The 27,036-nt window shown below is 37.7% G+C and overlaps 1 protein-coding gene across 1 annotated transcript in view; it reads right to left on the bottom strand.

The window, feature by feature from the left end:
• The window catches only part of LOC122401745 (ral guanine nucleotide dissociation stimulator-like), a 68,678-nt gene that overhangs the window by 17,044 nt on the left and 24,598 nt on the right, over window positions 1–27,036 (bottom strand). The window contains exon 2 of the mRNA XM_043404082.1: window positions 11,548–11,764. Coding sequence (XP_043260017.1) covers window positions 11,548–11,764 — 217 coding nt within the window. The remainder of the gene's footprint in view (window positions 1–11,547; window positions 11,765–27,036) is intronic.

Raw genomic sequence — 27,036 nt, 5'->3', positions numbered from 1 at the left:
TCTCAAACGGACGACACGGAGAAAATTATGGTTGCCAAATTGTTGTTCGGAGTAACGCATACTTTTCTCGGAAAATTAACCGCGACCCACGATGTACGCCAAGTACACCACGAAAGAAAATTGTTCGCGTTACCAGCGAGAACGAAGAGTCGTGAAACGATCACGTGTCTCTGGCCGCCATATTGGAACGTCCACGGACGCTCTTAACGCTAGATTTACGGACTTTAATTGTACATATTTTTATTAATAGCCGTCACGCGTTGATAGATCGGTTTCTTTGCTAGCAAATAATGTTCACGACTTTTGTAACTTTAACCCTTAAGTAGTTTAAACTAACAATTATGTTATTATATTATTTTTTAAATGCTTTAAGATTGTTTTTAAGTTTATTTCGATTTATCAATTTGGTAAAAATATTAAGTAAAATAATTCTGTTAAGATTGAGAGCCCAGTTAAGGGTTGAGTATAGAATCGAAAACTTACGAATAAAATTGTATTTTTCGTGTGTATAAATCGTTTTCCATACGTTTCACCGGTTGAGAGAGCAAATTAAAAAGACTTTTGCAAGTACATTTAAAACTATATATAGATTCGTTTGTATCGACGCTTCAGTATCGCGAACGAACCCTCTGGTCCAGCTCTTCTCCGCCATTTTGCGAAACTTGTTCGAATAACGCTTAACCACGTCCGTGCACGTCACGTAGCAAAGTGAACTGTCAATAATTTGACGAGTATAGAAACCGACGTGTATACAAACTGCCATCGCTTCTATCATTCCACGTCGGCCTATGAAAAGCTTAACATCGGATTACCGTCGGTGAGTCGCGTCGATCGATACACATGGAAATACATCCGACTATCAACCCAACCATACTCGCTGGTGGACGTCGACGCGGAGTCGCGATTCCAGGAACTCGTGGAATATTCAAAGGGTGAATAGTCAGCCATCGATTTCTCGAGTTAGATTCCGGGGAACGGTAATCGCGGCTCCGAGTGAAACAGAAAATTCCACGGTCGGTGTTCCCCGTGATTGAAAACAGAATGGTCGCCCATCGAAAACAACTGGAAAACGTCTCCTTCTTCGAATTTCTTCATCTGTAAATATCGAATTTTTTTTTTAGAGGGTTAAATTTATCTTTCAAATTGAGTTTTTCTTACGAGGATTCGTCTTATACAGGGTATTCGGTCTAAATTCCTTATCGAAAATCTAATCAGGTGCCTAAATTTTTCAACGAAAAAAAAGAATTTCAAATCGTTCTGAAAAAATTATTCTCGATTGCGGGGATCAATTACTATCATTTTTGGTGAATAGACATACCCCCGAAATCCTGCGCATTTTCGAGAAAAAAATTCAGTATGGGTGGAACTTTAAACGTTAATAATTTTTTAACGAAGCCTCAATCAACAAATTGGTATTCTTGATTTTCGTCTCATTTTGGTCTCTAGAATCCCCCATTAAAATGTTTCCCAGGGGTGGCCGAACACCCTATCGTAATTTTATTAACTGCCAAATTTGTATTGATCGTATTTTGAAGAATATTATTGATCATACAATTAATTTAAATTACTTCCATATAATTTAAATATATCGCGTAGGTATTTTAAAAACGAATAAAATTATCAAAATAAAATAGTAGTTCAACCGTGGATTAAAAATCTTCCAACTAGATATAAATAATTCATGACTATATAATATAATTAAAAACTGAAAGCTACTTTAGACTCTAGCCTAATACAAAGTTATTCGTGTCTTTTAACCCGAGGTTCTTGCTCTCTGAAATTGTAAAAGTAATACAAATAGGGTAACGCGAGCCTGTGCAACGAATTTGTGATTGCACCTGTTGCATTATTCGGGTGAAAGTTTCTTTTCGCACGTGTAATATTCCGCCGTGCAAAAAAGACCTTACGCGCGATTCGTATTGGGTCAAACGTTATGGTTAGCCTTCGTAAGGCAAAATTGCTCGACGCTGTCCACATTCTACTTACTCGCGTCACCACATTCCGCTTAATCCCAGGGCTGTTATTTCACTTACCCCGCCATGCAGATGGATTTCCAATCGGTCGATCGAATAATCGACAGGCGAACGTACAAACGTAATCCTAATACAATGAAAACTCGATAAATCTCCTCAAGAACTGTTCCATAAATGATACATTTTTATCCCCACCATTAGGGGAATCCCCATTGAACCAGTAAGGCGAAGTGTAACCAGAGATGTAGCGACTTTCTTTAAAAATCTTTATTGCCTTAGTCACCTTCGTTTGTGACCACACTACTGTACAAAAGAAAGTTTTTTATTTTTTACTTTTTGTTAATAAAAATTTTACTATCATGTGGGGGAAATCGAGGTGCTGAGTACATCTATCGAATAGGAGGTAGCTATTTTCAAACGGAACTCTTCCACTGTACCGTAAGTGATCAGCACAACTGCAACACTTATGGGATAGGAGGTTTCGTTAGCTACCTCTGTTCGATAAATGTACTATCCACTGACCTCGAGAAGATACGAGTACGTACTATACAGCGATGACTTGATGACTAGGCACGCCGATTGGCTCTCACATTCATTGTCGTTATTGGCTGAGTCGCTCACAACTACAATTCCATCGCGTGACAAAGGACGCGAACGAAATGTACAGGAACAGAGCAGGATAGGACAAGATTGAGAGGCATTGGCGTAACCGTACGCTCAAAATACTAGCCACGAATAGAACAAAAGTGTATCTCTCGTGGTTATGGAGACCCTACTGCTATGTGGTGTGACGTCAGAGTGGGCCTCTATGGTGGGAATAAGGCGGGGCATAGACCTTCTCTCCTTGCCCTTCTCACGTTTAGTTTGTTGGTGCCTAGCCAACAAGTCATCTTTGGATAGTACATATTTTGGAGGTGTCATTAACACATTAACTGCCACGTCACCCACATATGGGTGACACGACTTTTCACCAAGGAGTTAAAAAAATGAATTCCCAAGATTGGACGTAAAAGAAAATAAAGCTAGGTAGGACCCTTGAATTTTAACGAGTCTGTGAAAATAAATTCCATGACAAATTCTTGGTATGCTAGTTTCCAATTGTCTAATAACAAAATTTAATTTTCCTTTTAATTTGAGGGGTTTGGTCTGGCAGTCAACGTGTTAAATACCTTTCCCCAACTCCACTGAGACATTTCACTCGAAATTGAACACGTCTTAGCACACGATATCAGATTTTGCGTAAACTGAAATATTTTGAGAAATGTAATGTGTAACTGATACTTAAACTGGAGCGATAAATCCGGTTTTCAGTCCCTCTCTTTTCTTTAGCTACTGACTCTTTCCATATTTGAGGCGTCGATAAACTACAATCAAATTCGAAAAACGATTATCCTGTTCCATAAGTGCTCCTGACCGGACCCAGAGTAGTGACATTTATCGAGTTCTCACTGTACCACATGCTCGAAAAACGAGCGTTCTCTTTCGTATAACTTTATTACTTTAGCGCTAGATTCGAAGTCACAGAAGTCGTAAATATTATTTTTTGGCGATCCCTCTTGACTGATACGAATATACGTCCTGATTAAGAGAAAATAAATGTCCATTCGACGTACGAAATTTTAACGTTAATCTATGAAAAAACATTACGTAAACGTGTCGATAAACTTGAAAACGTTAACGAAGATAGCGCACGTTGGCTATCTGCTGGAAATTCTAGTTGCAAGAAAAGATGGCACAGTTAGACACAAATCTATTAATAACACCATACATGCTTTTGTAGAACGTAGTTGTCAATTCGTTTATAAATTAGCCTGGTTCTAGTTTGTTTGTGTTATTATTTGTCTTTGTCTTAGAATTTTGTAGACATTAAAAACATTCTGAAAAGATTCATATAAGTTTTAATTTAATTTAAATTTCGCTCCAATTTTAATACCTTTTACTATTTACGCTGTTGATGTAAAACGTGGGTTGGTAATTGATCGGTGAAAAGTGTAATTCGACAGGACTGTACGTAATAATCGTTTTGTCGGGAATAAAAGTAAATAATGAAACGCGTAGCGCCCACTTGCGTACCTTCGTTGTAAATTACGATAAACGATGCGTGACCGTTCGAAGGGAACACGAGGCACGCCACGACCACGATAAATAAGGTTTATAATTATCGAATACAAGTATTAGAAACCCGCGTGCAATAAAGAGGAACGATCGAGAGACCACGCCACGTTAATAACAGTCATTCTGTTAAAGAGTTTCGCAACGCTCGGAGCAACGATTTTCCGAAGCATGCTAGATAAATCCGCGCGGTGATCTAATCGTACAGACTTTCTTGACTTCAATGCGCCAGTTAAGAGTTACGTGCATTTTTATTCGCCTTCTGGAAATCGTTTGTCTACGTCAGTAGTCGGGGAACGGTCGTTCTTCTATATTTCGACAATTATTAGGTGTACAAATGAATAATCCAATTTTTTCAGCCACGTTCAATGTTTATCTTAAAAGAAAGTAAATTGAATTGTTCGGTAAAAGTATTCGCCGTTACTTTCTATAACTTTAAGCCATCTTTCAGGCAGCTGATGAATTCCATCTCGGAAAAATTTTACGTTTTTGGACCCGATAAAGTCGTCAAGCCATTTTCGGATCTCATCCACTGATTGGAAGTGCATATCGGATAAGGCGTGTTGTATCGACCGGAACAGGTGATAATCAGATGGAGCAATGTCTGGTGAATACGCCGGGTGCTGTAAGACGTCCCAGCCGAGACTCATTATGGTGTCTTTTGTATGGGAAGCAAAATGTAGCCTGGCGTTGTCATGCAACAATTTCACTGGACGTTCTTCTTTGCCAGTATACGGACGTTTTCGTTCCAATGCTTGACTCAAGCAGATTAATTGACGTTGGTAGCAATCCGCAGTAACTGTTTCACCCTGTTCCAACAACTCCTAATAAACCACTCCCTTGATATCCCACAAAATGCAGAGAAGAACATTCTTCCCGAAGCGATTGGGTTTGGCAACCGATGTTGATGCTTCGCCGGGATTTACCCATGTCGTTCTGCGTTTCGGATTGTCATAGAGTATCCACTTCTCATCGCCCGTGAAGATTTTCCACAAGAAAGACACGCTGTCACTCGATGATTTTTGTTGGTCGCAGTGAGTTCATGCGGAACCCATTTTCCTTCTTTCTGGATCTTAACCATCTCACGTAGGCGTTTGGAAATCGTTTGCTGGGTTACTCCTAACTGTGCTGCAAGTTCTTTTTGCGTTTCTGCCGCATTCTCAGCGAGCAGTTGTTCCAAATCATCGTTGTCGCACTTCCTTATGCCTCCAGGGCGTTGTTTGTCGATTCGACTCAAATCACCGCGTTTAAACCGCTTAAACCAAAATGTGCGCACATCATATGATACGACACCTTCACCGAGAAAGGAACAAATCGATTCTCATGCTCTTGCAGCATTTTTCCCTTGTTGGAATTCGTAAAGAATGCTGTGTCGGATATGCACCTTATCTGTTGCCATTTTCGACTCTACTGAATTGATTACTTTTGAAGGTTATGTTGGGCCTTTCGCTAAACTATCTTTTGTTTTAACTAGCTATATGTCAACACTATATGACCGCAAAAGAGCGGGAAAATCTATTGACTTTAAACTTGATTTTATAACTGCTTAAGGGGCCTTTCTACCTTGTGGGATTTAAAAAATCGAATTTTTTTTGCATTTTCTTTAAGTATGTAGTCTCGAAAATATATCTACTAAATATTAACTTGAAATTTGAAAAACTAACGAAGTTAGAGCCTGTAATGTACCACGCGTAGGTATAACAACTGGACGTGAAACTGTAAAGCTGTTTTTCTCGAAACTACATTTTTCGGCACTGCGTATGTGATAACGAAAGAACTATTCAAGATATCAACATGAAATTTATACAGTATCTTTAGAACTGGTCTCCCTATAGCATGAACTAGGATAATTGCGATATATGCAATACTTTTTCTTTTATTAACAAAAAAGCAACCGAATATATGAAAATATTCAGTATTTTTTCGTAAAATAGCTGCCATTTTGCAAATTTTTTGTTTTTTTGAAAAGATCCTAGTTCATGCTATAACTACACTCATCTACATTAAGAATATCGTTGGTTTTTTGATTTCGGATAACTTGTTCGCAAGATATCACGTACGCAGTCGGGTACCGTTCGTAAAAACTGTTGTTTGATGATCAACAAAAACAGCGTAATCAATAGATATTATGCGTTGCAAAAATTCGTAAATATAGCTAAATATATAATAAATGTATCTACAAAACACGGAATTAATCGCTCTTTAATAGCCCGTAAAAAAAAATCACAGAGAAACCTGTATTGTTCGTGGCTACAAGGTATAATAGCCCCTTAAGATAATTTGGATTATTCATTTGTACTAATACAAAACATTATAAACTCTCGAATATTCGTATTGCAATACTATCCTTGTAGGTTGCAAAAATTATTTCAATCTTGATTTTCAATAGAATGAAATATTTAAGTAGCAGTAAACTAATATTCTAGTTGTTAGATTAGTCGCCACTTAGCAATCGAGTGGCGAAAAGGTGTCGCCTTCTAAATCGAAGAGAAAATAAGCTACTCGAGGACAAGTGACTCTGTCGCAATCGCGATGCAAGATTCAAAGGAACTTCTGGCTTGGAGTACGGATACCTGTAGTCATCGAATCGAAGGGAAATGACGGCGGAGAATGGCGAACGGGCGCCGCGACGACCGAGAAAGTATCGCGCCGTTACCAAAGACGCGGCCGGAAGTTCAAAGAACGAACAGCGATAAAGCGAAGCTTTGTTGACGCCGTTCACAAAAGCCACTCGCTTGGCCCTTGCTTAAAAACACCTCAGACAGAAGGCACAATGCCCGAAACGTGTTAATGCTGCCGAAACTCTCCAACAGGAAGTCAGGGTCAATGATTCGAGGCTTCAAACGCGTCTTCCATTCTTCCCTCATCAAACTCAAAGGACGCGCGAACGCAAAGTGGACTCCCGAGTTGTCGACGACCACCTACAACTCACTGCATATATACTTTTCTGTCGAACGAAACGATACGAAGATTAATCAATTTTTTGATCGTTGCATGTTTATCGTTTGCAAATTGTACTATTGTAATGTGTATTGTAAACTATCAGGTGTAGATGCTCGATATTTTTTAAGATATAATTAAAATGGTACGATTGTACTGGACTCGTTTGTAAGCGTCGTGCAGTCTACTTTATTTTAAACTCGTCAAGGTTTTCAACAAATAATAATACCAAACGAATGATTCGAATAGATTCTACATTTGTATAATATTTTCTTCGTTCACAAATTTTACTATACGTGTCTCTAGAATCGTAAATATAATTTGATGTGCTTTTTTAGAATGATAGTAGAGCGATCCATTTTGGTGTATTTTGTAAAATATTATATTAGGTGATGCTCGATGTTGTTTAAGTTATAATTAAAGTGAAACAATTGTAAGTTCTGTGTAACTCCATGGACTCTTCACAAGACAAGTTTATAAATTTTTTTGTGTATAATATGCAGTAGACTGACATGTTTGTAAGCGTCGTGCAGTCTAATTTATTTAAAGATCGTCAAGGTTTCTAACAAATAATAATACCAAACGAACGATTCAAATAGATTCTACGTATAATATTTTTTCTCGGGTATAATCTTGTTAATTAACGATGGAGATATGCTCGCAACAGTCATGAATAATTCCTATCATATAGTTCGTTTTTTTTTCAAAATTGTTCCGACACACTGCTGCCGCTTTCCGCAATCACTTATCCGCGATAATGATTTCTGCTGGGTTTAAAAATTACATAAAATTACGCAACCCGTTGCATAATTAAAATCGCATTAATCGCGATAAGACGCCGTTTGTAGTAACGCGCGCGCCATAATTAGTCTGTTATAAAATTGCTTTTCGAAGACTGCTTGAATCGCGATCGTGCGTTTTGTAAACAAAACGACGGTATATGTGTCTCGCGGACAACGCGTCTGAATACCGTAAACAAAGGAATTTTTCTTGTCTCGCGACGGAATCTTATTAGACGCGAACTCCTGCTAGCTTCCGGTCAGGCAACGCATAATTACACGGATCCGTAAGTCGGTACGCAAAGTACGATTCCAGATAAGCAATTAAACGAACTACTGGCAAGAGTCACGATGACTCACGTACCGGTAAACGAGGTGTCAAAGCACTTTTTCCATTCGCGTTCTCCTTCCCGCGGTGGACGTAACCTAATTTCGAACCGTAATACGTAACGGCTGGTAATAATATCTAATCACTATCGAACTGTACGACAAATTTTATTTCACTTCAACAACGCTCGGTTAACTGCAAGTCATTTTCGATCGGATAAGTGAACGGTAGTCGTCCCTACTACTGAGAGGAGACACCCCTTGACACAACACGAAGCTCGACGTCGAGTAACATAACCCCATCTGGGGCTCGCACAGACGTACATAATGCAAAGATGAAAGTTTTTTATTTTTGTTTTCTTTGAAATAAAATTTTTACCAATGTATTTGTAAGAGTTTCCGGATTAAAATGAGACCAAACACGATATAATTTGCTTTTAACCTACTTCCAACAGAGTATAAAATCATGTTAAATACGATTAAATACGCAAAATAAAATTAATTTCTTTTATAGATAGATAACAATGTGTATTGAATTTTTCCTGCGTTTCCTTAGCAATTGTGCTCCAAAATGGCCGTCTCGTTAATCATTATCGAAGCGAAACAATCGTCTAATGAATAATTTACGCTTCGAATTTTTAAATTATTTACGTTTAATCGACGATTCGTTTCCCTTTCAGCGACGCACACACACACCTCGATGGAAGAAAACCAATTGGGTCAATGTAACCGCATTTCATTTTTTATTTACACGCTGCTCCCGGGGCTTTAATGACAACGATACAGTTCCGATGACACTCTGACCCTGATTGCCCGATTAAACGACTTCCACGTGCCTGTCACCGACCAACGACCGCTACAACAACTCTCGATCATCGTGAACGTTGCGAATGTGAATCACTCGCGCGCAGCAAACACTGGCATCGCGGGGCTCGCGCTATTTTTCAAACGTTTATTATGCTTTGGTCTTTTTTTGAGGGAATCTTGCGTGGTTCGATGATTTACAATTTCTCTGAATATTTATCGGTTTCATACCGTTTTATTGGCGATCTTCGAGGAAAACGCGGGTAAATATTCGATGCTGGAACAATACGCGTGCGTGGTAAATGTGTTTGAAAAAAAAGCAAATACAACGTACGGTTGATACGGTTCAGAAACGAGTCTGATAACTGGAGGGTATCGAGAGGATACGAAAGTAGTGGAAAAGTCCCGAAGCGTAAAAATAACGACTGGAAAAATTATTCTTTCGACTGTGCACGCGTTGAAAATTAAAAGAAAATCAAAAGACCGTCGTCGAACTACGAATAATACGACTGTCGATTCAGGAGCTCGAGTATCTAGAAACGAAAGTAAAGGGAGACTTGTTCGACTGTTACGAAGATACTAGACGTTCACACTTCGTTACCAACATCAACACTTCGTTGGCTGTTGTAAAACCTTTCACGTTGCAAGCGTTTTCAGCCAGCTCGTAGTTTTATTTATTTCTTTTATTACGTGACTTACAGTTACGCGCGTAGATACATACGCGTATCGAATAAACTTTTGTTCAGTTTCTTTTCACGGTGGAATACGTATAAATACATTTGACTTTAATTTTGAAATAAATAAATTGTAATAAAAAGTAAAAGCAAGACGAGCAATATATTAATAGTAATTACGCGTATTTGTAAATTAAATATCCCGTGACTGCTCGTTGGCGCAAATAAATAGATCCATTTTCATATTCTACGTCCATCGAGACACATTTATCATTTTTCTACGTAAAACGGAATACTTAGAATTCTTGATAGTTCCAGATTTAACCTATTCGACATCTTTTCATAAAAATCGAACAGATATAATAACCGGGAAACGATTCGGAGTTTCCCGGGTGTCGCGCGAAAGAAATCTGAATCTGCTGAATCACAAATACGTGAATATTTTATCTAACGCACCGTATCGCGTTTCGTAAACGTGAAACTGGTGACTCGGTTTGTTACACGGAAAACGACGACACTTAAATACGTGTACTCCCATTCGTCCTCATGCACAAGAAAATAAATACTCATTGCGATCACGGCAAACGTTCAGGCATGCACACCGACGAACGTGACACAGTTACCGCTCAAAGAAGTACTAAACAAACTCTATGTGCGAAGCAATTTGCTTTTGCGACCGATAGCATCGTGATCTCATTGCATCGACGTTATCGATCGCTCGTGTGTACCGTCGTCGAAAGGCTGAGGATAATGCGGAGTCTGTTTCCACAAACAGCGATCTTTGTCGCTAATAATCTTCGACATAATGCGCGGCTTGTACGCGAAAAAGATAGTAACAGAAAACGCGTGCAAACGACGAGGCTGAATCGAGCATTTTCGACCAACCAAAATCTTTGAACTCGATTTATCAGACCGTTGCAAATCGAGTCTGATAAATCCATGAATCGTTCGCGGAAACTTTTGCGCTATTTATCAGACCGTCCAACTTAACAAACGCCAGAACAATCGTGGAATTACGATGGGCCACAGAAGGTAAGTTAAATCGCTCTTTAGAAGAATTTCACGAATTTTTTATTTATTATCAAGCTCCGAGGGTGGAAATTTTTCAGACGATCGTCACGGTGGTCACTGGTGACCGACACTCGAAACTTACAACGCGTTGCAAAATCGTTTAATACTTGTGAAACTATAAATGAAAATACTGTAAGATACTGAGTGTATGATTCTTCTAAAAGTCTATCCTTGAGAACGAGGAATCTTTTAAGTTTCTCAAAATCCTCGACTCGACCCAAGTACAGAATTATTATCGCCTCGAAATTGATGTTTTTTGCCAATAAAAATCAGGCTACACTTAAATAAATCGTAACATGCACATGTATTGATATATTGGGCACATACTGGTACATACAAATAGTCGTGACTCTAATCGTGAACGAAAACGCGTGAGTATGCTAGTTACTCTACACCGCTGTAAAATTTTGAAAAAGCATTGGCGTCGTTCAAGATCTACTAATTTTCTGCCGATATCTACTCGAGAATAACACCACTAATAGACCAGAACATTCAATTCTCCGGAAAGCATAGAACACCAGGCTCACGATCCAAGAAGAAATAAAAAAAAAAAGTGCAAATTGCAAACGATACGGCAGGAAAAAGGAAACAAACTCGAGAGACAACTCCATGCAAACCGAACGTTTCGCGTAAACGCAGACGTATGCAGTCGGAACCCATAAAAACCCACAGCGTCGAGCGCGATGCTAAAAAAACTGACGAAAACAAGGCTCCAGCAGGCAAAGAACACAAAGAACACTCGGTCGATTGACCGAGGGGGGAAAAAAAATACAAAAAAAAAAGAAATAAAGAGGAAATAAAAATGAAAAAAAAACCAGTACTGCAACGAGGAAACAATGATGATGAATCTCTTGCGAGTCTGTTTACCTGCTGCACGTACCACTGCGTGGAATTCTGGTTCTTCCTGTGGCTGCTGGGCTTGCAGGGACCGCAGAGAAGCAGGGGCGCCAGTTTGTTAACCCCCTTGACGCTGGCCGACGCCGGGGGCGACGCTGGGCTCAGCCCGTCATCCCCCAACACGGGCCACAGCATCCACGTCTGAATGTCCGCGGAACTTCCCCTTCTTCCGTAGCTTCGATTCTGCCTGTGCAATTTGTCTCGTGATTTGTCTGACGACTACTTTTACCGTCGATAACTCGAGAGGAGATCCGCGTGAAATATTATCGAGCCCGTTCACGGAATCGACCACGACCCGTAAAGGGACGAGGGAATCGAGATTCGGGGGGAGGACAGACGATTTCGAGCCACACATTTTCCGTTCGATTTCGAGCGACTGGGGCGCCTCCTGGGAGATCGATCGACCCTTAAATATTTTCTAAACGCCGTATTTACGTATTAGGAAACATCGATTGTCTCTTTAAGAGCGACAGAGACGCATCGTGACCCCGAAAAGCCTCCACACATTCTGAAAAAGGGCGGAAACAGTATGATAAGAATATTGAATTGTTTTTAGTGTCATACGAAATTTTTATTTTGTAACCTTTGTTCCAATCGAGACACAGAGGGTGAATCTTTTATTTGCCTAGTATGACATGGTTTATAGAGAGCTTCGAGACGAGTATACTAAATTTTTTGCCAATTGTTTTTTCTTCAAGTCTTCATGGTGACCCGTAGTTTTTTTTATCAAGAGACCTATTTTCTGTTTACACTTATCGTTCAGTGGATATTAAGAGGAATTTAGCAAGCAGCGTAACAAACACATTTTTTTCTATTTAACTAAAAATCAATTCTCCGGATTAGATGTTAAAAAAAAATATATCTAGAAAAACTCTTGAATTTTACTGTAAAAGTAAGTTCCATTGTCATTACGAATTGTAGGTATGCTAGTTTCCAATTGTCTAAAAACAAAGCTTCATTTTCGTGGACAATTTGAGAGGTTTGGCAATCGACGAGTTAAACAAAACAAAAACAAACGTTAAGGACAATTCTTGGTCGTAAAATTTTCTTCTAATTTTTTCTTTTCTATTTCTAAACGAAACTTTCATCTATTTTTGCGAACAAGAAATAAAACAATTCTCGATTCATCGTCAGCCTTCGAGCTTCGTTAACTATCGTGCTCGATTGACCTTTCTATTGTTTCTTTAATAATTATGCGTTCTCGCGGAACCAAGGATTCGACCGTGACAAATCGACACGTTTAGGCAAATCAAGGAAATATCAATACTGCTAATGGACACGTGGACGAAACGTAATCGCGGGCTTTCCTCGTTCATTTCGCGCTATTTATCGCATCGTTGCTCGAAAGCTGATCGATACGCGATCGTGATCCGAGCCAAGGCAAAGTCCTTGTTTGAATAAAAATTTCGAATAACGATAAACATGGGTTTGTTCGCAGTTGATTCGCTGCTTCTTGCGTCAGAATTAATATATTTAATTATGCAATGATATATTCCACCAGAAAATAAAAATTTTCCAGTGTTTCCCTAGAGAACAATTTCAAATATTTTTTTGTCATTTAGAAAATTAACTTCATTTTTCGTTTAAAATATCTGTTTACATTATACTGTCTCAGAATTTGATTGAGTGTTATACTAGAGGGTGGCATTAAAATATTTAAGACGTCGAGGTTGAAGCACGATTCGAGCAAAATTGGGGAACGCTGCTACACGATCTTATCGATTATCTATTATTCAATGTGAAATTTTGCCCACTTCTGAGACTCAATTGCGACGCCATCGTCGAAGCTGAAACTGAATTATCATCGACGTGTCGAATATGGTATCGATATATCGCGAGAGAAGAAAAATCTCTCGCGGAGACTAAATAAAATGTTTGTTTATGGTATTCTGATTCGTCGAAATTTATTTTCGCTTCTGAAATTGCGTCTCGTTCCTTCCAGCTGTCCCGTTTTCGCAATCACATCGCAGCACATACAGGGTAGACCATTTAATTAAATATTTCCTATGCCTGTGCATATACAGGGTGTTTCCCAGGCCACACCTGGGAAAAATTTTAATGGGGGATTCTAGAGGCCAAAATACGACGAAAATCAAGAATACAAATTTGTTGATAGAGGCTTCGTTAAAAAGTTATTAACATTTAAAGTTCCGCAAGTACAGAATTTTTTTCTCGAAAATACGCAGGATTTCAGGGGTATGTCTATTCATCAAAAATGATTGTAATTGACCCCCGCAACCGAAAATAATTTTTCCAGAACGATTTGAAATTTTTCTTTTTAGTCGAAAAATTTAAGCATATTCTCGAATTTTTTTCTTGAAAATTCGTAGGATTTCGGGGGTATGTGTAATGGCCAAAAATGATTGTAATCGAGCCCTGCAACCGAAAATAATTTTTTTAGAATGATTTGAAAAATTTTTTTTTCGCCATAAAATGTCACACCTCGAATTTTTTTCTCGAAAGTGGGTAGGATTTCGGGGGTATGTGTATTCACCAAAAATAATTGTAATTGACTCCCGCAACCGAACATAATTTTTCCAGAACGATTTGAAATTTTTTTTTTCGTCGAAAAATGTAGGCATATTCTCGAATTTTTTTTCTTGAAAATTCGTAGGATTTCAGGGGTATGTGTAATGACCAAAAATAATTGTAATTCACCCCCACAACCGAAAATAATTTTTCCAGAACGATTTGAAATTTTTGAATTTAATTGTTAATAACTTTTTAACGAAGCCTCCATCAACAAATTGGTATTCATGATTTTCGTCTTATTTTGGCCTCTAGAATCCCCCATTAAAATTTTCCCCAGGGTTGGCCGAACACCCTGTATAATAATTTCTTTTATTTTATTCCTCTTTTTTCTATTCCCTGTACATCTTCGTGATCAAAATTAGCATGCGTTCGATACGGAAATATTGCATAGTATTTTTCGTTATATAAGTAAATTTGCAGGATGAATCGAGCGAATATAGAGATTGGAAGCTACGAGAAAATTCTGAGAACCGAAGTGCAGTTCGAAACTATTGTACGAGCCGAACAATGAAACATTGTTCCGCTATTGTGATATTAACGACAATAGCGTAAAAGTTTGCACATTCTAATTCGCGTTTCGAACAAGCGACTTTTTTAATTCCAGCTTCGCTTTATTGCACTTAATTTTCATTTATCCAATAAGTAGACACAGCGAACAAACAAGTCTTCGCTGAAATAATAAAGTTGATTATAAAGTAGTACATCGATATTAAACGTTCTTTCTAAGATCGTTAACGAACAGATCAGATATTCAACCTTATTAAATCTCACGAACTTTCACGTTCTACCCGATTTTCCGTCTTATTCAGCTCACGATCCAATTAATCGTATCGTTCCCTCTGCCAATAATTATGTGAACAAATTTCTTCTTCGGTTCTGCGCAATCTTCCAAGAATATATTATACAAGACATTACTTCCTGATATTAACGTTACCCGATACAATGATATAACATGAATCGAATCGTTTTTGCCAAAAAAAACAAAATTTTTCACAAGATCTCTTCGAACGAGTGCAATCAAGACGCTTGTAAAGTTCAAAGACGACAAAGATTTTATAAATAAAATTAACTGAGACGAGCGTGTGCCCACGTTTCCCGGTTAATAGCACTATCAATCTCGATTGATAGTACGGTCTCTACCGTGGAAATAATCACTTTACCTGCCCACGGCAATTTATTTCCGAAGGATCAAAGGAAGGGTCGCGAAAGTCCGTTGCCGCAATCGATCCTTCGATGTCGAAAGGTCGAAGGAGCAAACGGCGGAAAACGGTCCCGCTAAAGAGGATATGACTTCCCCGTAGGCGGGATTGCACTTCCGACCATTACAGTTCCCGGAGCTCAAAACGTACGTACGTATTTTCTAAATGCCGCGCAACCTCGTGACTTTTAACGTTTTAATTACCGGTACAACCTACGGACGAGTTTCCACGGTCTGCAAACGCGGTTGTCGAAAACAAAAATTAACTTCCAACGCCCCACCTACGTGCAATGCAATTATTAATATTAATAGATTCCCGTTCGTAGCCACCACGCTTCAGATAATAAACCGGAGGTTTATACAATTTTTATTTTAAATAAATTTATTCAAATGTATTCGAAAATATAGATTTTCGAGGTATCCAAAACGAGCTAGAATTTTATTTTAATTTATGGAAGCTGTAGAAATTTTATTTTATATAATATTATACGATGTTTATGGATGGTCCATAATTTAAGCGAACTTGAGTAATGTCTGGGTTAATTTACGTAGAGGACTGTGAAGATTCTTTTCAATTTTAACAAAGTAATCTGCGTGCATGACGGTCAACCATTATTCGCGATTTCCCACGTGCCGATTCATTGCGCAGCAGTAATGTAATATTATAACGCGAACGGTAAGATAATTTCCAGGAATGGTATACTATAGAAGCAATTCGTAGAAAATGTGCAGAATCAAATGGAATAATATTTAAGTTCTTGTAAAAATAAAATCGAACGGTTCCATTTTGTTTAGCAAACGGCATCGATACGCACGAAGAAAATCTCGTGTTATAGGAGAATAGAGAATATTTTCCTCCAGAATATCTCTATCTTTAGAATAGACTTACAGCGTGTCCTAGTTATTAAAGAAATCAATGTTCAATCGCGCTAGTTTTATAGAACCATTTAATTAAACTATTAGGTGTACAAATGAATAATCCAAATTATCTTAAGGGGCCATTCTACCTTGTAGGTACGAAAAATACGTGTTTCTTTGTGATTTTTTTTTACGGGCTATTAAAGAGCGATTAATTCCGTGTTTTGTAGATACATTTATTATATATTTAGCTATTTTTACGAATTTTTGCAACGCATATTATCTATTGATTACGCTGTTTTTGTTAATCAACAAACAACAGTTTTTACGAACGGCGCCCGACTGCGTATGTGATATCTTGCGAACAAGTTATCCAAAATCCAAAAACCAACGATATTCTTAATGTAGATGAGTGTAGTTATAGCATGAACTAGGATCTTTTCAAAAATACAAAAAATTTGCAAAATGGCAGCTATTTTACGAAAAAATACTGAATATTTTCATATATTCGGTTGCTTTTTTGTTAATAAAAGAAAAAGTATTGCATATATCGCAATTATCCTAGTTCATGCTATAGGGAGACCAGTTCTAAAGATACTGTATAAATTTCATGTTGATATCTTGAATAGTTCTTTCGTTATCACATACGCAGTGCCGAAAAATGTAGTTTCGAGAAAAACAGCTTTAAAGTTTCACGTCCAGTTGTTATACCTGCGCGCGATACATTTCAGCGGGCTGTAACTTCGTTAGTTTTTCAAATTTCAATGTAATATTTGGTAGATATATTTTCGAGACTACATACTAAAAGAAAACGCAAAAAAAATTCGATTTTTTAAATCCCACAAGGTAGAAAGGCCCCTTAAGCAGTTATAAAATCAAGTTTAAAGTCAATAGATTTTCCCACTCTTTTGCGGTCATATAGTGTTGACATATAGCTAGTTAAAACAAATGATAGTTTAGCGAAAGGCCCAACATAACCTTCAACAGTATTCAATTCAGTAGAGTCGAAAATGGCAACAGATAAGGTGCATATTCGACACTGCATTCTTTACGAATTCCAACAAGGGAAAAATGCTGCAAGAGCATGCGAATCGATTTGTTCCTTTCTCGATGAAGGTGTTATATTGTATAATGTGCGTGGATTTTGGTTTGAGCGGTTTAAAAGCGGTGATTTGAGTCGAATCGACGAACAACGCCCTGGAGGCCTAAGGAAGTGCGACAACGATGATTTGGAACAACTGCTCGCTGAGAATGCGGCACAAACGCAAAATGAACTTGCAGAACAGTTAGGAGTAATCCAGCAAACGATTTCCAAACGCCTACGTGAAATGGGGAAGATCCAGAAAGAAGGAAAATGGGTTCCGCATGAACTCACTGCGACCAACAAAAATCAACGAGTGGCTGCGTGTCTTTCTGTTCTCAACAAGCAGCGTTGAAAGTCTTTCTTATGGAATATCGTCACGGGCGATGAGAAGTGGATACTCTATGACAATCCGAAACGCAGAACGACATGGGTAAATCCCGGCGAAGTGTCAACATCGGTTGCAAAACCCAATCGCTTCCGGAAGAAGGTTCATCTCCGCATTTGGTGGGATATCAAGGGAATGGTTTATTAGGAGTTGTTGGAACCGGGTGAAACAGTTACTGCGGATTGCTACCAACGTCAATTAATCTGCTTGAGTCAAGCATTGGAACGAAAACGTCCGTATATACTGGCAAAGGAGAACGTCCAGTGAAATTGTTGCATGACAACGCCAGGCTACATTTTGCTTCCCATACAAAAGACACCATAATGAGTCTCGGCTGGGACGTCTTACAGCACCTGGCGTATTCACCAGACATTGCTCCATCTGATTATCACCTGTTCCGGTCGATACAACACGCCTTATCCGATATGCACTTCCAATCAGTGGATGAGATCCGAAAATGGCTTGACGACTTTATCGGGTCCAAAAACGTAAAATTTTTCCGAGATGGAATTCATCAGCTGCCTAAAAGATGGCTTAAAGTTATAGAAAGTAACGGCGAATACTTTGATCGAACAATTCAATTTACTTTCTTTTAAAATAAACTTTGAACGTGGCTGAAACAATTGGATTATTCATTTGTACACCTAATAGATTATTTAAAATGAAATAGATCGGTAATTTAATTATCACGAGTATTGCACAGATAAATGAAAACACGTTCTGTCATCGTTCTCGGATAGATAACAAATTACTTCGTATCCCTAAAACGTGGAAACGATCGAGCGAAATTCTCGTGGCTCGATAAAAGTGTCGATGCCGGTCGACGCCTAGTTCCGATAAAACGAACGCCCCATCGCCGCTTGCCACCGCCAACACACAGTCGTACCACACCTCCACACAACCTTAACCCCCTACGATCTGCAATTTTTCACGCGTCGTTTCGATATCTTCAAGTTTCATCGATGGAAAAATCTGTCAAAAATTCTTCCGTGTCCAAATCGACGATAAAACGACGAAAATCAACGATAAAAATGTTCACTCGCAATTAATTCTAACTGATCGCCATTGAAGGATTGAACGAAGAACTCTGCCTAGCAATGGGCAACATTAAATAATAAATTAAAAAATAAATAAAAATAAAAAGATTCAACGAAATTGAAAATTAAAATCCCAATTATAGAATAAAATATTTTGCAACGACACTAGTTATTGGAATAAAATTTCGCCCATCGCTGCGAGTTTCCTGTCTATATTTGTTTAACAAAATACTGATCCTCGTAATCTTTCTCTTTCATGTTTCTCGAGGGTCAATGAATCGGTCTTCCGCGACCTACCCATCTTCGATAATAACTAACGTGTACTATTCTAAGACTTCTAAGATTAGATAAAGTGACTATTCTCGTATCGTACTGTAAATACCGCAAACCAGTTACTAGTTTTTTCATTTTCGAAATTCCAACATTTCAACGATCCTATTTTCACACCAATTTCATCTTTTATTCGTGGAACATACTGTCACAGTTTAATCGTACGACTCGAGTGCACTTTGTATAATGAAATTATTTCCGAAGATATATGTAATTAATTCCGAATGAAATCACTCTTAAGGTACCATTAATTAATTCAAACACGAAAATATATTTTATTAAATAAAATATGTCGCTTGTAAATTAATTTAAATACAAAATCGTATTATTCAACGGAATAAAATATAAGCGTTCGTACAAGAGGAAAACCGTTCCATCGTGTAAAAGTTAGGCAGACAGTATTATCAGTCAAATCTCGCGCGATGTCTGCTCGAGAACCGCGGGCAATCCGAATGCATTATGCAATACGAGTATTGTTCATAAAGGGATCCAGTGGACCAGAGTCCGTGGCAGGAAGTGTGATTTAAGCTGCCCGCGCGTTTTATGCGAGTATGAATCATTTGACTGTCCAAATGACTCGACTGTTACGTTATTTTCTTATTTAAAGCGCAAATGGCGCGTATCTCTCGAGCCTTCGTCGTGTTCCGTTCAATTAAAACAACGCGAAACGAAACGAAACTCGATCTGTAATAAAATAGGACTCGGACTACTTGCTGGACTCACCTGTACTCGAATTAACACTTCGGTGCATCGAATACTAGAGCAGTAGGTTTCCAAACATTTTAAAAGACGGCTTCTTCGAGAACAAAGAAAATTTCTGTATTCGTAATAAATTCAACAAAAAAATTACACACCAACTTAAATTTTTTTCCCACCAATGTATTAATATAGAAAAATGTTTAAATTGTGGTATGTAGTCTCTTAAATGAAATAAATATTGATGATTGCAAATAACGAAAAATAAACATATGGTTATGTAAATTATAACATAATACTCAACCAAGGTCTGAAAAAGTATAATATAAATAATTTTTTAATTATCCACTAAATATAACATAACTCATGACAATCGTAGTAAACGATAGAGCTTCGGTTTAACAGGGTATTTTTAAGTATAATAATCATTAATAAAATTGATAAGGGACCAAAAAGAAATAGAAGAATAAGCTTCGATAATGTATTAAATTAAAACAAGGCCAACCAACCAACAAATTAGAAAAAAACACTCAGATCAAAGTATCACAGACGAATTTCAGTTAAAAAAGATGAGGAATAATTGTTTACCTATCGACAAGCGAAGAAACGAAATGAAAATTCAAGCAAAATGTATCATATGAATTTGTTACGAAGTCAGTTCTGCGACACGTAAGCGATTTATTACGGTACGCTTGTACAAATTGTTTAATTTCCGAGGTAATTATTTAGCAATATGTTCGTAAGTATGTCAGGAAATTGGATTACAGATTAACTTCGTTTCAATGGTAATTCTTCGACCGGCAATTAAATTATAGTGGATATCGATTAATACTTAACAAAGAAATTAATTCTTTAATAATACATTATCGAGCACATCAGGAATAAATATTGTGAATCGATTGAGGGATCACGTGCTGGAGCAACGAAGGTTAATTAACTAGATCAAGATTGAAACCGAATAACGTGTACTAAATATAGTAAAATTTTCATTGCATATTTAAACTTGCGCCAAATCATGTCAAATTTTCTTTAACGCGTGACCTTCAAAATAAATTTCTATTGTATTAATACGAATGTCAAACAAAATTGGAATCTTCTGTGGCCATTGAACCTTTTAACTCTTCAGAATCTAGCTTATAAATTAAATTATTCATTTTAATTTTTCATTTATTTATAAAACAAATTTTTGAGGGTCAAAATTCCTGTCATATACGAATGTTAAATGAACGGAAATATTTCTAATAACGATCAAATTATTCGAAACGGTGACCCTTTAATTATTTGCAATTTATTTGCAAATTATGTGCTACGGTTTTACCTCGTTCGAAGAACAACGTCGCAGATGAAACTGTTTCCGACACAATGATGCAGAAGTGCGCGATATTCAGCAGAAGTATGAATTCTTTCGCGATTAATTGCGAAGTTACATGTAGAACAAACGTATTGAATGGCAGTTTGAATTCGCTTTGTTAGACTCCCTACGAAGAGTGGCAGCCACGCTCGGCAAATACGTAATATGAGGTCACGGTGTTAATACGTCACGTTGTTCGCCACAGGACGTAAGCATTAACAGGACTGTTTGTACACAGCCTCGTCTGTCGAGCGTCACGCACCGCAACAGGTTCGAGCCGCTAATCGAATGCTTGCGGAATAAAACAACACGGTTCTTACCCACTTCACGCGAAATAACAAATTACACACAAATCCCTTTCTTAAATTATTCCGTCGATTAATGGGCCTATCAGTTTTTACGTTTCTACTTTTCTTACAGAGAGTTCATGATCGTCCATGTTTTTTTTCGAACAGGATTACGTGTTTTAATTTTTACCTACTTTACGCGAAATAACAAAATGCACACAAATTCCTTCGACGTCCAGAGTGGACCGTGGAACACGATCTTAAATTATTCCGTCGATTAATGGACTTATGGATCAATTTTCACGTTTCTAGTTTTCTTTCAGAGATTTCATGTACACGTTTTTTTTCTAACAGGATTACGTGTTTTGATTTTTACCTACTTCACGTGAAGTAACAAACTGCACAAAAATTCCTTCGACATCCAAAGTGGACGGTGAAACACGATCACCTTCAATTATTCCTCCAATTAATGGACTTATCGAACACTTTTTACGTTTCTACTTTTCTTAAAGAGAATCCATGATCATCCATGTTTTTTTTCAAACAGGATTACGTGTTTTGATTTTTACCTACTTCACGCGAAATAACAAAATGCACACAAATTCCTTCGACGTCCAGAGTGGACCATGGAACACAATCTTAAATTATTCCGTCGATTAATGGACCTATCGAACACTTTTTACGTTTCTACTTTTCTTACAGAAAACTCATAATCGTCCATGTTTTTTTCTATTATCACGAACTAGAGTACGTGTTTTGATCCGTACTTACACAACCAATATCCGGAAAAAAACAATGGCTATTTAATAGTGTGATCTTCAAATGAGCTTGAATACGAAAAACCTAGTACAAGTGCTTTGTTTCGAATGGGACTATGATTTCCAAAAAAAGAGCAATGAACATTTGACGATATGTGACCTCCAAATGACCTTGAATACTTGATCTATCAAAAAAGATATTTAAACCCGATATGGAGTCGAACGAAACAGATTTAACCATGGAGAGAAGAACCGTGGACGACCCTCTTGGAGCGTCTGCGAATTTTGCATGACGGTTCGTCGAATACACGCGCCTAAGCGCTATAATTACGTTCGTCCGGCAGATAACGCGCGTGTCAACGATAAAAGAAAAGAAAGGACCGATAGCAGCCGTGGATGTCACGGTTACGATTTGCATACCCGATCCGGTTTCGAAAATACACCGGCCTTGGCCCGGCGCTACCGTTTTCTTTCGCGCGAGAGACGAAAAGAAAGAAGTAATTCCTCCGCCCCGTCGATTCTTATCGCGTGGATTATCCGTCCGCGGAACTTGGCCCGCGGCCGCGTGATACGCGCCGCGACTTTAATCCCGGAATTCGTGCCAACCCGGGGTCCGACGAAATTACTCTGTTTCCACGTTGGCCGACACGCCAGAACACTGGCATTCGCGCGTGCAACGAACTGCATCGTGCACCGGCCGATATGGAATGCATTCGAGCGTGGCCGAAAGTTGCACTCGACTACGAAGCCCCCGGGTGCACGTTTGTTCCAATTCACTTTATCCGAACGATTCCAACGGAATCCGATATAAACGATCGTACAACCCGCCCCCTGGGGGATGCCTCGCGATTCGTACTTTCGTCGACGGGAAGTTAAATCTCTAATTTCTAGTAAGAGAATTAACCCCCTGCCATACAATGACGAGTCTGACTCGTTGCAAGTTCTTGATGACATGTTTCTACTTACTCGTTATCAAGTCTTATAAGGGTGTTAGGCCACCCTCGGAAAAAATTTTAATGGGAAATTCTAGAGGCCAAAATAACACGAAAATCAAGAATACTAATTTGTTGATGGAGGCTTTGTTAAAAAATTATTAACGTTGTAAGTTTCGACGGTACTGAATTTTTTTCTGGAAAGTGGGTAGGATTTCGAAAGTAGGTCTATCCACCAAAAATTATTGTAATTGACCCCCGTAATCGAAAATAATTTTTCCAGAACGATTTGAAATTTTTTATTTTTGACGAAAAATTTCACACCTTCTCGAATTTTTTTCTAGAAAATGGGTATGATTTCGGGAGTAGGTCTATTCACCAAAAATTATTGTAATTAACCCCCGTAATCGAAAATAATTTTTCCAAAACGATTTGAAATTTTTTAATTTTGTCGAAAAAATTCACATCTTCTCGAATTGTTTTCTAGAAAATGGGTACGATTTCGGGAGTAGGTCTATTCACCAAAAATTATTGTAATTGACCTCCGTAATCGAAAATAATTTTTCCAAAACGATTTGAAATTTTTTAATTTTGTCGAAAAATTTCACACCTTCTCGAATTTTTTTCTAGAAAGTGGGTAAGATTTTGGGGGTATGTCTATTCACCAAAAATGATTGTCATTGACTCCCTCAACCGAAAATAATTTTTTCAAAACGATTTTAAATTTTTTAATTTCACCGAAAAATTTCATCACTTACTGAATTTTGTTCTTGAAAACGCGTAGGATTTCAGGCGTATGTCTATTGGCCAAAAATGATTGTAATTAACCCCCACAAACGAAAATAATTTTTCCAGAACGATTTGAAATTTTTCAATTTCGCCGAAAAATTTAGGCAGCTACCACCTGTCGATTTTTCTTAAATATTAATTTTTGATTTTTAGTAATTTTGTTTGACGCCCTATAGAAAAGTTGTCTATCACTTTTTTGTAGGTACCCATGGGCTCTGCTTCAGAAAAAAATTTCAATGAGATACCTTTACTATTGTAGGAGTTATGGCCGTTTGAAAATTGGACCAGTTTTAGGGGTTTTTTTCTCACTTTAAGGTATCAAGGAACAACTTTTTCAACATTGTTAGAATTTCTACATATTCTCCATTAAAATACGCATTGTTTGCATGTTGAAAAATTAAAATCCTCTAATCCGTTCAGGAGTTATGACATTTTAAAGATTCGCATGTTTCAAGGAATCATTTCTCACATTAGATTTTCGGTAAAGAATTTTTTTCTCAAATGTCCGTAGGATTTCGGTGGTATTTATATTCACCAAAAATAATTGTAATTGACCCCCACAAATGAAAATAATTTTCTTAGCACGATTTGAAATTTTTTAATTTCACCGAAAAATTTCTGTACTTACTGAATTTTTTTCTCGAAAACGCGTAGGATTTCGGGCACATGTCTATTCACCAAAAATGCTTGTAATTGATCCCTATAACTAAATATAATTTTTTCAGAATGATTTAGAATTTGTTAATTTAATTTTTTAATAACTTTTTAATGAAGCCTCAGTCAAGAAATTGATATTCTTGATTTTCGTATTATTTTGACCTCTACAATCTCCCATTAAAATTTTCCCCAGGGATATACGTAAAACAAATCTATTCTTTCTCGTGGCCATTTCTTGTACGAACAAACTTAAACAAAATTAAATAGTACACGTTTGAAAAATTGTATGAAATTAAATGGTACGTCAAGGGGTTAGGTTTCAATTTGTTATGCTCTTTCGATACCGTTTGCCTTGATTTTATTTGCAAATTTCATCCACCTGCATTAAATGACCTTGAGCGACCTTCGAAGGCCAAAGTAGCATAGGTTGATGATTTCCCTTAAAATGCACTATCGCGTAAACAGAAATCTAGTTTTATTCAAAAACGAACAAGGCCACATTGAAGTCTCGGAAGTGCAAACAGCTAACAAAAATTTTTGACACAGGTTTCGTTTCAAACAATTTTTAAGAGATAATCGAGTACGAAATTTCGAATGGAGCACCCTGTACAGTGTAGAGAAATGACAAATGTGCAAGGATATAGTTGCATATTAGATTTATAGTAAAATTGTATATTTTTAATATTTGACCCCGATAGTACAATAGACAAATAGTAAAACGAATAGACAGATTGTTAAAGACAAGGTTCAAATTCTAAACTAAATATTACATTAAAATAAAAGAAACTGCATTTTAATGTATCGCAAACGTCAATGCATTACAATAAAAATATGTGCAAGGAATGTACGTGCAATACATACTACGTAATATGGAGCCGATTTGACGTCGTTCAAAAGAGTTCTGTGGCTGTTACGAACCAAAGTTGCCTTTCTTCGCACCATTTTCTCTCCTCATACAGCTACGCAACGTTCCGTGGATACGTATCGATGAATGAATCTATTTACTCGACGGTGACTCAAAACTTGGAATCGCACGGATGGTTCGCGGGAACTGCAACTTTCCTAACGCAAGTACCGCGAGCTGTGAACGCACAACCGTCTACTTTTGTTTATCGAGAACGTCTAAGCTGTCAGTCGGCTGCGGCGGATCGATTTTCGACGAGACAATTGCGGAGAGATGAAACAATTAATACAAAAGGAATAACCGCGGCAGCGGATTACAGGGAGGTGACGCGTGACACACGATTAGTCACACGTCGCTAACGTGTAGGTCGTGATCGTGCACGTGCAATGCAACCGACTGTCGAGGTGCAGAGCATATGCAGCGTGTAACGAACGCTCGATGGATTTGTTCCAAGGTGTTCCTGGAACCGACGAACCTACTCGATATGCACGTGTGCCCTTACGTCGCGTGTCGCGTTCCGTTGATAGGAATTCACGTTTCTGCGGCTCGACGTCACCGGAACCGAATGAACCGTCAAAACACAACAAGTTACAGTATTCTGCCAATTGGTATAGACACAAACGCTCAGGTAAGGGTGAGTTGTTACAAAGCTTTTGAAAATTGTCCTATTCCATGTATCGATTTGAAAAATTCTTCATATTTATTATTTTGCTATTTGCTCTTTTGATCTACGCTCAAGAAAAATCTGACCGTATTAAATTACAATATTCCCCTTTCATATAATTTGTACTAGCAGGAATAATTAAATCTGTTGATCTTCGAAACAAAACTGTTTAAATAAATATTTTAAGTTTTGTACAGCCCCCCTCTAAAAACAAAGAGTTCAGTAAATGCTAGTCATACCAATTATTTATTTTATTTCTCTCCGTGGTCGAAATCTTCAAACAATTTTGGTTCGTCCATTAGAAACGAAACTTGTTCCATGTTTCCAGGACATTGATATATAATTACACGTTCCCAGTGATCAAACTACTTAGTAATGAATGCTCTCTACACGTAAAGATCAAGTATGATACCTGAACGCAGAAGCATAACAAATTTATTAAATTCGATTAAGTTTTCAAGGTATACGTTCCTAGAACCAGCGAACATGTGACCTTACGTCGCGTGTCCAATAGTTCTGATAAGAATTTACGTCTGTATAATTTGAGGATAGCTTTTTAAACGCTATGCAAGAAAAACAGTGGAAGAATCAACTATAGACAGATCGATTAAACGTTTTCACGATCGATATCCTCAATTCCTAAGAATATTCAAGCCGCAAAGTGCATAGACAATCGAGTTAAAGAACTAAGTTTCAAGTGAAGTATACATTTGCAAATCGACTTTTACAAAGAAACGTTTTATAAATACTTTTGTTAAAAAGTTCAATCGAAAAGGTCGGAGACGAGTCATGGGATTATTTAGCTATCAGCAATTTTTTTAACTCGTTGATAAACGTTGATATTTCCGTGACATTTCTATTTCTATTTATTATTTCTAGGGTTGGGATTCTCGTATCCTCAGAATATTTTTCTCAAACTTTGAAAGAACTCGATTTCAGCGTCCAGAGTTTGTACTATTCTTTAAAAAAAAAACACGACATACAGATTTCTTAGAAT

The sequence above is a fragment of the Colletes gigas genome, unplaced genomic scaffold (genome assembly GCF_013123115.1).
Source record: "Colletes gigas isolate AHSC1104 unplaced genomic scaffold, ASM1312311v1 Colletes_gigas_Sc00027, whole genome shotgun sequence".
NCBI lineage: Eukaryota > Metazoa > Arthropoda > Insecta > Hymenoptera > Colletidae > Colletes > Colletes gigas.
This window is presented reverse-complemented; position numbering and strand designations above follow the sequence as displayed.